Genomic DNA, 12,621 nt, shown 5'->3' on the forward strand with positions numbered 1-12,621 from the left:
CTCTCTCTAGAAATACTCTGTATATTTAAAAAATTTTTAATGTTCATTTATTATGAGAGAGACAGAGTGCAAGAGGCAGAGGGGCAGAAAGAGAAGGAGACACAGAATCGAAAGCAGGCTCCAGGCTCTGAGCTGTCAGCACAGATCCCAACACGGGGCTTGAACCCACAAACTGCAAGATCATGACCTGAGCCGAAGTTGGACACCTAACTGACTGAGCCATCCAGGTGCCCCAGAAATATTCTGTATGTTTATAAGCATATATAAACACAGATAGACAAGTTTGTGTGAGAGCGCTCATGCACACACATACGTACGCCCTATAAAAGGTTTTTTTAGTTTGTTTGGGGTTTTTTTTTTTTTTTTTTTTTTTNATTTTTTTTTTAATGTTTTATTTATTTCTAGGAGAGAGAGAGAGAGACAGCGTGAGCAGGGGAGGGCCAGAGAGAGAGAGGGAGTGACAGACTGAAACAGGCTCCAGGCTCCGAGCCGGCAGTCAGCACAGAGCCCGACGCGGGGCTCGAACCCACAAACCGCGAGATCATGACCTAAGCGAAAGTCGGACGCTTAACCGACTAAGCCACCCAGGCGCCCCTGTTTGGGGTTTTTTTGACAGAGAGACAAACACAGGGCAAGTTGGGGAGGAGCAGAGACAGAGGGAGACCAAGAATCCCGAGCAGGCTCCTCTCTGTCATGCTGAGCCGGACACAGGTTACCAGGAGATCATGACCTGAGCTGAAACCAAGAGTTGGAGGCTTAACCAACTGAGCCATCCAGGTACCCCTAAACATTTTTTTGATGAATTAATAAAACCTTGAAGGAAATAGTAAATTTTGCTGTATGTGAACATGTATAATACCTAATACTGAGTAAAATAGTTTAGACTTTTCTAATTCAAATGTTCTAAGTAAATTCTTTTTGAGAAGAGCAGGTTTTTGAGCTTCAACTGATCTTGTTGGCAAATAGTTCCCAAACTTGAGCATACATGACAGTCCCGCTAGAAGGCTGGTTAAAGTTTCTGATTCATGAAGGCATGGATGAGGGTCCAAGAATTGGCATTTCTAACAATGTCGCACGGGATGCCGCTAATCCGGAGAGCCATTGCGTAGACCAAAAAGCTGGCTCCTGACCCATCTTCTACCACCCATGTGATCCACTTACAAGGCATTACTTGAGCTATTAACCTTGGCTGCCCCAGCCCTGGCAGAGTTGTGGAAATATTCGTCTACTGACCTGGGCTCCAATTTAATCTGGTGGATCATTTTCTCACTCACTGTGGGAGTGTCTGAAACTTGATCGTGTTTTAGTTGAACTATTCATGAAGCTTCTAAGTTCAGCGTGGGAGTAGGGAAGGGACAGAGCCACCAACCACTCTCCTCTCGTAAGAGGGCGTTGATAAAAAGGGGACAGGCTGCCAAGAGATGTGCTTGAGCAGGAAGAGACTGCCCTGCCAACAGCCAGCCTTGGCCATCACTCTCTCAAAAGGTAAGTAACTATCCGTATTGTCTTTCCGGTGAAGTTTTTATGGGAATAAGTCCAACAATTCTTCTGAGTTTTGTAGAACTTCTCCAGAAACTTGGGAAGTACTAGGGAAATGACCAAGGGAAGTAAAGAGTCTTTATGCAAAAGTGAAACTTTAAGAGGTACAGCATTGTTTGGAGACAAGCTGGTGAACCTCTGTGGGTCCTATTGGCTAGAGGATGTCTTTGATTTTAGGGATTACAGGAAGAGAGCTTCATTACTGTATTTCTTCATCATCACCTCTCCCTTTAGAATAAGCTTATGGCCAGGACAGAAAAGCCAGGTCCTTTTAGGTTGTTTTTGTTGTTGTCATATTTTGGGTTTTTGTTTTGTTTTGTTTTGTATATTTATCTTTAAGAAATATAGGACAACAGATGGGAAAAAATGAAGTGATCTGAGAAGGGAACATAGGCAAGGAAGAGGGCATTGATCTTTCTGGGAAGTATTAAGTGATAGTGGAACTATGGTTTGTAACTGCTGTTAATTCTGGGTCCTACTTTAACAGTACCAAATTTTACATAAACAATAGATTCCTGGGGCGCCTGGGTGGCTTAGTCGGTTAAGCATCCGACTTTTGCTTAGGTCATGATCTCGCGGTTTGTGGGTTCGGGCCCTGCATCGGGCTCTGTGCTGACTGCCAGCTCAGAGCCTGGAGCCTGTTTCAGTCTGTGACTCCCTCTCTCTCTGACCCTCCCCTGCTCACGCTGTCTCTCTCTCTCTCCTAGAAATAAATAAAACATTTAAAAACAAAAACAAAAACAAACAATAGATTCCTGCCCTAACTCCTTTTTCCTATTCTAGTCCTGAGAAGTGCTGGTTTTCATCTTAAATAAAACAGGAAACTTAAGAACCGCTTTAAAAAATTCTAGGGGCGCCTGGGTGGCTCAGTCAGTTAAGCATCTGACTTCAGCTCATGTCATGATCTCACACTTAGTGGGTTTGAGCTCCGTGTCAGGCTCTGTGCTGACAGCTAGCTCAGAGCCTGGAGCCTGCTTCAGATTCTGTGTCTCCCTCTCTCTCTGACCCTCCCCTGTTCACACTGTCTCTCTCTCAGAAATAAATAAAACATTAAATATTTTTAATAATAAAAAATTAAATTAATTTAAAAATTCTAGGACAGGTCTTCTCTTTGAAAAAAGATTTTGGATTTAACTGCCAAGAAAAGTGACTTTGCCTAAAAGGTCTCACTTTTTTTTTTTAAAGAGAGAGAGGAGTGTGTACAAGCTGGGAAGACGGGCAGAGGGATAGAGGGCCAGAGACAGAATTTCAGTCAAGACCCACGCTCAGTATGGAGCTTGACTCAGGGCTCGATCCCACAATACTGGGATCATGACCTGAGCTGAAATCAAAAGTCTGATGTTCAACCCCCCCCCCCTTGCCAGGCGCCCCTGCCAAAGAGGTCTTAGAGGAAAGAAAACTGAATATCCAAGGCTCCAATAATCTGTGATTTTTTTTCCAATCTAAAAGACTTTTTACCTAATTTTGTATTCAAAATCCTGCATTCTTTTTTTTAAAGAGAGACCTCCACCTTGTATAAACTTCAGGACGTTAAAACCTAGATCTGATCCCTGCATATAAAATAAAAGCCAAGAGCATCCATGGCATACTTGGAACCAAAACAACATGAGCATTTTTCTTTTCTTTTCCTCTTCTAGTAAGAATGTATTTTACTTTTTGAGGCAGAGAAAAGAAAGATATCAGCCTAACAGGACCGGAATTAGCTTATTGGAATTTGGCAGCTGTGAGAAGTTTGAATAAGTGAACTAGAGACCTTTCATTCCAGGTTCAGAAATCCAAGGGACACCTGGATGGCTCAGTTGGTTAAGCGTCCGACTTTGGCTCAGATCATGATCTCATGGTTCATGAGTTTGAGCGCCGCATCAGGATCTGTGCTGACAGCTCAGAGCCTGGAGCCTGCTTCGGATTCTGTGTCTCCCTCTTTCTCTCTGGCCCTCCCCTGCTCATTCTCTCTCTCTCTCTCAAAAATAAACATTGAAAATTTTTTTTAAAAAGTTCAGAAATTCAGATTCAATTAGATAAGGAGATGGAGAATCAAAGATAACTTGATATTTTCCAATTTCCAGACATGGAAGGTTTTCCATCCCTCTGCAGCATTGGAGGCTCTTGATAACACTTGTCCTTGAATTCTCTCATCTATTCAATTTCATGACTACACTCTTCTTCTTGTGTTCCTCCTTATAACTATTCCATCCGTGGTTTCTTGATCTCTTTCCTCCACCATAGAAGCAGGCATCCCCTTGTTTCAAATTCTCCTTTGGCCATCTCATCTACGTCTATGATCTCAACTACGCTGCATTTGGGTGACTCAGCTCTAAAGATCTTGCTTCTCTTTAACCCTAAACTTCAGTCCTGCATTTCTGCCTCCTGAGCATATCACACCAGTACCTTTAAATTCAACCTACTCCAAACCGAATATTCCCTTTAAATATCTGCTAACTCCTAAAATAAATAGTTCTATTAACGGCAGCATTTTTCTTTCAGCCATTCAGTGTCAAATTTCAGAGCTGTCTTTATCGCTTCCTTCTTCTTCCCACTCTATGTTCGCTTAATTTGTAAATCATGTCAAATCCTTTCTCATCCATGCCTTCTTTTTCGTTACTGTCATCCTAGTTTATACTTTTCTTGCCTCTTACTGAGACTGTTACAGCTCCTTCTAACTGTTTTCCACCCTATGGTGTCTATTTGCTGTCTCTAATATCTTTTATATACTGTTGCCAGTTATCTTTTTAGAGTATGGCTTTGATGATTTACCTTCCTTCCTTCAACAAGCGTGAATTGTGTATGCCCAATATTCCTGGTACTTATATAGATATTAATTGATTTATGTGGGTATACTAAACACCTACAATTTGCCAGTCCTGCTGTAGGCACTGAAGCTATGCCACTAATGGGACACAGACCTAAGACTTCGAGCTTAGATTTCAGTTAGGGTCAGTGGGGTGTACAGTAAGATATGGCCCCTGCTCTCATTTATCTGCTCTAAATCTTTCAATGGTTCCCCCATGCCTGGCAAAGAAAATTCAGATTCTTTGTGCTGACTTTAAAAGCTCATTATGATTTTTTTCTCTCCAAGTTTTAGTTTAAATTCCAGTTAGTTACAAAATAGGGAATGCTTCAGGGCGCCTGGGTGGCTTAGTTGGTTTGAGAATCCAGCTCTTGATTTCAGTTCAGGTCGTGATCCCAGGGTTGTGGAATTAAGGCCCACGTCAGGCTGAATACTGAGTGTGGAGCCTGCTTAACATTCTCTCTCTCTCTCTCTCTCTCTCTCTCTCTCTCTCCCCCTCTTCCCCTCTCCCCCACTCACATGCTATCTCTCTCACACTCTGTCTCTCAAATAAAGGAAAAGAAAATGGAAGACTCATGAATTTGTGTGTCATCCTTGTGCAGGGGCCAGGGACTGGAGTGTTGAGTGACACAAAGAAGACACAGTTTAGGGGCGCCTGGATGACTTGGTCGGCTCAGCATCCGACTTCGGCTCAGGTCATGATCTCACAGTTTGTGAGTTCGACCCCCTCTGTGCTGACAGCACAGAGCCTGAAGCCCGCTTAAGATTCTGTGTTTCCTTCTCCCTCTGGTCCTCCCCCACTCATGCTCTGTCTCTCTCTGTCTCTCAAAAATAAATAAAAGTTAAAAAAATTTTTTTAAAAGACAACACAATGTATAATTCAGGCAGGGCAGAAGCAGCGGTATCTGATGATGGTAGCAGGGGTGCCCGACAAAACCATCCAGTGCCACCAGTCCTAACCAGACTCCTCCTGTGCTGACCATGCCTGTGGTTCCAATGCCTCATTTCCCTTCATTTCTGCTCATTTTATAAGACAGTTCTACTTCATTCTGGAACCTAACTAGCCTCTTTGCAATAAATACTTTTTTTTTTTCTTGCTTAGGTGAAGGAGATTGCTTCTGTTGCTTGCAACAAAGAATCTTGACTGATATAAAACTTTCTTCCTCTGGACTTGGGGAGGAAGAGAGAATGTGAAGTGGGAATATAAGACGTATGGTTTTGTTGGGGCCATTCTTGCTACTATAGAGAGTCAGCCTGTGTATAAACTCAATGTAGAAAAAAGGTGGGACTGAAAAGTAATAGACTTATCAAGGCAGAACCCTGATAACACCTTGAATCTCTGGATCCTACCATAACTAAAGGTCCACTTTACTCTGGACTTCAGCCTCACAAGTTAATAAATTCTGTGTATTGTTTAATATCACACTCAAGTGGACTTTTCTGTCACTTGCAACCAGATGCATCCTACCTGATACCTTTTCATTCTGCCTTTGAAAAGGAATCCTCTGCTTGACTCTGCAGTAGACTTTTAGCTGCTATTCTGCTTCTCTTCTTTCTTTCCTAGTTGAACTCCTCATAAATGATTTAAAGTCTTAGTGTCTTCATTTCCTCACTGCCCTTTCCTACTTCATCCACCGAAGTCTGGATTACGTCTTTACCACTCTGCTGACACTATTTTCTTTTTTTTTTTTAATATTTTATTTATTTCTGAGAGAGAGAGAGACAGCGTGAGCGGGGGGGGGGGGGTCAGAGAGAGAGGGAGACACAGAATCTGAAGCAGGCTCCAGGCTCTGAGCTGGCTGTCAGCACAGAGCCCGATGTGGGGCTTAAACCCATGAACCGTGAGGTCATGGCCTGAGCCGAAGTCGTACGCTCAACCGACTGAGCCCCCCAGGCACCCCTGGATTACCTCTTTACCACTTTGCTGACACTATTTTCTTTTAGATCACCGATAGTCTTCTCCTGACTTAACTCAGTGCCACATTCTCAAAGTCATTTACTTGTTCAACAATCATTTTTTACATGCCCACTTTAGCAGAGTGTAGTGCTACATCCATTCATTGAACATCTGGTTTGTTTGTTTGTTTGTTTCTAGGAGAGAGAGAGAGAGAGAGAGAAACAGCATGAGCAGGGGAGGGTCAGAGAGAGGGAGATACAGACTTTGAAATAGGCTCCAGGCTCTGAGCTGGCAGTCAGCACAGAGCCGGACGCGGGGCTCGAACCCATGAACCGCGAGATCATGACCTAAGCAAAAGTCGGACGCTTAACCGACTAAGCCACGCAGGCGCCCCGAACATCTGTTTATTGACTATCCAATATATCACAAACTTGTAGGATAAAAAACAAATTGTATATGGTCTCTACTTTCACGTCGGATTACTGTTTTGTCAGAGGAGACAGACTCTGAAGTAGTCATAGTAAACCATAGTGAACATTACTAGACTATCTCCCTGGAAAATTAACATTTAAGCTAAGGCCTAAAAGTTGAATATAGAAGGATGGAGATAATACAAAGAGACTGTTAATGAGAAGACTTAGAGACAAAGGAGGATCATGCAAAACTCACGGAACTGTGAGAAGTCCAGCAGTGCTGGGTCAAAAAAGTACAAGGAAGAGAGTGGCAAGAAACAAGGTTAGACCACATTATGGAGAGCTTTGGAACTCCACTAAAAAGTTTGAAGACTGGCGGCACCTGGAGGGCTCAGTCAGTTAAGCATCCGACTTCAGCTCAGGTCATGATCTCACGAGTCGGGCTCTGTGCTGACCTCTCAGAGCCTGGAGCCTGCTTCAGATTCTGTCTCTCCCTCTCTCTTCTCTGCCTTTCCCCTGCTCATGTTCTGTCTCTCTCTCTCTCCAAAGTAAACATTAAAATGTTTTAAAAAAAACTTTGAAGACTGTAGGAAGCTGGTGACAGATTTTAATCAGACTGATCAATTTCCATTTATTAAAGGCCACTCTGTGGTTTGGAAGTGTTTGCAGGAATTCTGAGAATATTTGCAGGAGTCTGGTATTTGATGGCCTAGAGTACAATGGTGGCCCTGGGAATAAAGGGAATTGAAAAAAGGAAGAAAGAAAAAAAGAAAGAAAGGAAGGAAGGAAGGAAGAATTGATTTGAGATATAATTTTGGAAGTAAGCCCAACAGGATATTAATAGATGTCGGGATTAAGAAGCTACTGAAATGTGGAACACAAGAGCCCACATGACCCTGCTCTGAAAAGCACTGTAGAAAGGTGAGGCAATCAATAATGTGATATATATGTAAAGGAGGTATGAAGGGGAACACAAATATCTACCAATTTCCCCAGATTTCCAGCCATCAGGAGGAGCCCCAGACTAGTTCTTCTCATCCTCAGTCTTTTTTATAAGTATTTTCTTTACATTTATTTTGAGAAAGAGAACAAGTGGGAGAAGGGCAGAGAGAGGAGAGAGAGAATCCAAAGCAGCCTCCTTGCTGTCAGTGCAGAGCCTGAGTTCATGACCTGAGCGGAAACCAAGAGTCGGAGGCTCAACACACTGAGCCATCCAAGCGCACCATCTTTTATCCTCAGTCTTAAAACCACTTCCTTAAAATTCTCTGCCAAAGGGATAACTCTGCCCATCATGGAGACAGTTACTGATATTGTTTCACAGAGCTGCTTCACTCCTGGCTTTCCCAAACTGCTCTTTTATGAAACAAGCGTTCTTTATGTTCCCAGAGGATTCATTCAATCATTTTCCAAAACAAATCTCTTGGCATTTTTTTTCTTTCTAGCCTTGGAGCATGTTCAGGGCTCTTTCTTTCATAATGTACTTCTCAAGGGCTCCTCAGAAATCTCCTCATATGGTTCTCTCGCTGCAGATCCCTCAGAATCAGTGTCCCTCCTCTGGATTTACAGCGCTGAATCCAAGTGTACTTCCAGCCACTTTCTGTTAAGGTCATTTCCTTCAAGCAGGAATCCCTCTTGGGCTAGAGCCTCTTTCATATGACGCCTGGGTTGGTCCCTATCTATGGGGTCATTATCTGGCCCTCAGGAAAAAAATTCTCCTTGATCAATTTCAATTCTGCCTTCTTTTATTTTTTTTTAATTTTTTAAAAATGTTTTATTTATTTCTAGGAGAGAGAGAGAGACAGCGTGAGCAGGGGAGGGTCAGAGAGAGAGGAAGACACAGACTCTGAAACAGGCTCCAGGCTCTGAGCTGGCAGTCAGCACAGAGCCCGACGCGGGGCTCGAACCCACGAACCGTGAGATCATGACCTGAGCGAAAGTCGGACGCTTAACCGACTAAGCCACCCGGGCGCCCCGTGCCTTCTTTTATTTTAAAGATTTTTTTCAGTTTATTTATTTTGAGAGAAAGAGAGAGAAAGAGCACACAGGCAGAGGAGGGGCAGAGATAGAGGGAAAGAGAGAATCCAAAGCAGGCTTTGCATTGTCAGTGCAGAGCCAGACTTGGGGCTCTCAATCTCATGAACCACAGAGCATGATATGAGCCAAGCCAAAACCAAGAGTTGGACGCTCAACTGACCGAGCCACACAGGCACCCTCAAATGTTTTTTTTTGTTTGTTTTTTGTTTTTTTTAATGTTTTATTTATTTCTAGGAGAGAGAGAGAGAGACAGCGTGAGCAGGAGAGGGTCAGAGAGGAGGAGTCACAGACTTTGAAACAGACTCCAGGCTCTGAGCTGGCAGTCAGCACGGAGCCCGACGCGGGGCTCGAACCCACGAACCGCGAGATCATGACCTAAGCGAAAGTCGGACGCTTAACCGACTAAGCCACCCAGGCGCCCCACGTTTTTCTTTTTTTAACTGAAGTATAGTTGATACACAATGTTACAATGTTACACTGGCTTCAGGTATACAACATTGTGATTTGACAAATTTATATGTTAGTGCTTTCCAGTGCTTTCCTCAACGCAAGTGTCTCTACCATGTCCCACCATACAATGCATTATAATACCACTGGTTATATTCCCTATGCTGAATATTTTATCCCTAGGACTTACTCATTTCATAATTAGAAGCCTGTACCTCCCACTCCCCTTCATCCATTTTGCCCATCCCTCACCTTCTTCCCCTCTGGCAACCATTAGTTTTTATTGGTTTTTTATGGTTTTGGTTTTTTTGTTGTTGCCTGTCTTTTTATTTTTATTTTTTTCTTTTCTTTTCTTTTTTTTTTTTTACAAATAGTTTATTGTCAAGTTGGTTTCCATATAACAACCAGTGCTCATCCTCACAAGTGCCCTCCTCCATGCCCATTTTCCCCCTCCCCCCTCACACCCATCAGTCCTCAGTTTGTTCTCAGCATTCAGGAGTCTCTCATGGTTTGTCTCTCTCCCTCTCCCCCACTATTTCCCCCCTTCTTCTCCCCCATGGTCCTCCATTAAGTTCCTCCTAATCCTCCTATACGTGCAAACATATGATATTTGTCCTTCTCTGCCTGACTTTGCTCAGCATAACACCCTCAAGGTCCATCCATGTTGCTACACATGGCCAGATTTCATTCTTTCTCATTGCCATGTAGTATTCCATCGTATAGATAAACCACATCTTCTTGATCCGTTCGTCTGTTGATGGACACTTAGGCTCTTTCCATGTTTTGGCTATTGTTGAGAGTGCTGCTATGAACATTGGGATACATGTGCTCCTATGCATTAGCATTCCTATGTCTCTTGGGTAAATTCCTAGCAGTGCTATTGCTGGGTCATAGGGGAGTTCTATTGTTAGTTTCCTGAGGAACCTCCACACTGTTTTCCAGAGGGGCTGCACCAGTTTACATTCCCACCAACAGTGGAGGAGGGTGCCCGTTTCTCCACATCCTCGCCAGCATCTAGAGTTCTCTGATTTGCTCATTTTAGCCACTCTGACTGGCGTGAGGTGGTATCTCCGTGTGGTTTTGATTTGTATTTCCCTGATGAGGAGGGATGCTGAGCATCGTTTCATGTGTCTGTTGGCCATCTGGATGTCCTCTCTGGAGAAGTGTCTGTTCATATCTTCTGCCCATTTCTTCACTGGGTTGTTTGTTTTTTGGGTGTGGAGTTTGGTAAGTTCCTTATAGATTTTAGATATTAACCCTTTATCTGATATATCATTTGCAACTATCTTTTCCCATTCCGTCGGTTGTCTATTAGTTTTATGGATTGTTTCCTTTGCCTTGCAGAAGCTTTTAATCTTGATGAGGTCCCAATAGTTTATTTTTCCTCTTGATTCTTTTGCTTTTGGGGATGTGTCATGTAAGAAATTGCTGCGGTGGAGGTCAAGGAGGTTGCTTCCTGCTTTCTCCTCTAGGGTTTTGATGGTTTCCTGTCTCACGTTCAGGTCCTTTATCCATTTTGAGTTTATTTTTGTGTATGGTGTGAGAAAATGATCTAGTTTCATTCTTCTGCATGTTCTGGCAGCCATTAGCTGTTCTCCATATTCATGGATATAGTTCTACTTTTTATTTGTTTAATTCTTTGTTTTTTAGATTTTTTTTTTAGATTCCACACATAACAAATTGTATGTTGCTTGTCTTTCTCTGCCTGACTTATTTCACTTGGAATAATGCCCTCCCCAAGTCCATCCATGTTGTCATAAATGGCAAGATCTCATCCTTTCTGTGGCTGTGTGAATATCCCATCTTATATACGTATGTACACCACATCTTTATCCATTTGTCTGTTGACAGGCACTTGAAAAAGTCTTAAATTTTGACAGAGTCCAATGTATCTATTTTTTCTCTGCTGTTGCTTGTGCTTTTGATGTCATAGCTAAAAATTCTTTGCCAAATCCAAGGATATGAAGATCTACTCTTTGGTTTTCTTCTAAGAGCCTTGTAGTTTTAGCTCTTACATTTAGGCCTTTGATCTATTTTTGAAATAGTTTTTATATATGGTATGAAATGAGGGTTCAACTTCATTCTTTTACGTGTGGCTGCCCTGCTGTCCCAGCACGATGTTATCCTTTCTCACTGAATGATGTTGGCATCCTTGTCAAAAATCAGTTGACAATAGTCATATGAGTTTATTTCTAGACTTCCAATTCCATTCCACCAATCTCTAGGTCTATCCTTGTGCTAGTGCCACACTGTCTTAGTAACTTTATAGTGTAACTTTATAGTGAGTCTTGAGATTGAGTAGTGGGAGTCTTCTGATTCTATTCCTTTCAGTGTTGGTTTGGTGGACTAAGTTTTACTAACCAAAATTGATCTCTTCTGGGATGTAATTCAGTTTTCATTAAAAGATGGGAATGACAGGGGCACCTGGGTGGCTCAGTCAGTTAAGCGTCCAACACTAGATTGTGGGTCAGGTCACGATCTAACAGTTCATGGGATTGAGCTCCACCTCAGGCTCTGTGGGTCAGTGAAGATCCTGCTTGGGATCCTCTCTCTCTCTCTGCCCATCTCCTGCTCTCTCTCTCTCTCTCTCTCACACACACACTCACACACACACACACACACACACTCTCTCTTAAAATAAATACTTTTTTCATAAAAAAAATGGGAATGACAGCACAGTTAAACATAGCAATTAGAAAAAATAAAACAATTTTATGTTCATACCCTGTAAGTTAAGACTCCAGAACCAATTAGTTACAATATGTACTCTTAGATTTCGGGGGGAAAAAATCTTAGAGAAGGATTCAGATGTAACACAGAATTGGAATGTTCAAGATAGCTTTCCCTGGATCTCACCAGGCAAGGAAGCCCCAGTTGATTTCTGAGTTATACATGTTTATTCATGTTTTGTCTTGGAGTATTTTCCCGAGATTTTATGCTTTTATGTGTATATATTTTGAACTTCACCCATACTAACTTTATCGGTTTCATAAGTGCTTCTTAAACAACTCTTGCTGGTTGTTTCTTTCTTTTTTTTTTTTTGCAAATCTCCTTTGGTTTTGACATAACGTTAAGAAAACACACACATACACACACAAACCAATAAACTTGTTTTATCCTCTTTTGTCTAGGAATATGACAAACCTAAAGATCTATATACCTGCAGAGATAGCGACAGCTGAACAAGGGTAAAGAAGCGTGTGTTCCCATGGATGACTCAAGCCTGTCCAGCAGTATTGATGTAGACAAAGGCTTTGCCATTGCCTTTGTTGTTCTGCTGTTTCTGTTCCTAATTGTGATGATTTTTCGGTGTGCAAAGTTGGTGAAGAATCCCTATGAGGCCAGCTCCACAACCGCGGAACCATCTCTGAGCTGAACTATGAAAAAGCCTGATAGACTCCTCCTCAGAGCAGACTTGAACTCTTCTACACAGATGTTTATAATCTGGACTTCTTATTGTTTCACTTCTCTATGTGTCAGCCTTCTCGCTCCGGCATTCTGCC

At 42.4% G+C, this 12,621-nt stretch overlaps 1 protein-coding gene across 1 annotated transcript; it reads left to right on the forward strand.

The window, feature by feature from the left end:
• The first annotated feature begins 12,326 nt into the window (after window positions 1-12,326).
• CTXND2 (cortexin domain containing 2) lies at window positions 12,327-12,621 on the forward strand. The gene has a single exon (XM_039246228.1). The coding sequence runs from the start codon at window positions 12,327-12,329 to the stop codon at window positions 12,492-12,494; it is 168 nt and encodes a 55-aa protein (XP_039102159.1). The 3' UTR covers window positions 12,495-12,621.

The sequence above is a fragment of the Hyaena hyaena genome, unplaced genomic scaffold (assembly GCF_003009895.1).
Source record: "Hyaena hyaena isolate Hyena2069 unplaced genomic scaffold, ASM300989v1 scaffold_284, whole genome shotgun sequence".
In the NCBI taxonomy this organism is placed as follows: Eukaryota; Metazoa; Chordata; class Mammalia; order Carnivora; family Hyaenidae; genus Hyaena; species Hyaena hyaena.

Coding starts and splice junctions, on each gene's coding strand:
- CTXND2 (XM_039246228.1), top strand. CDS start 12,327: ATGGATGACTCAAGCCTGTCCAGCAGTATTGATGTAGACAAAGGCTTT.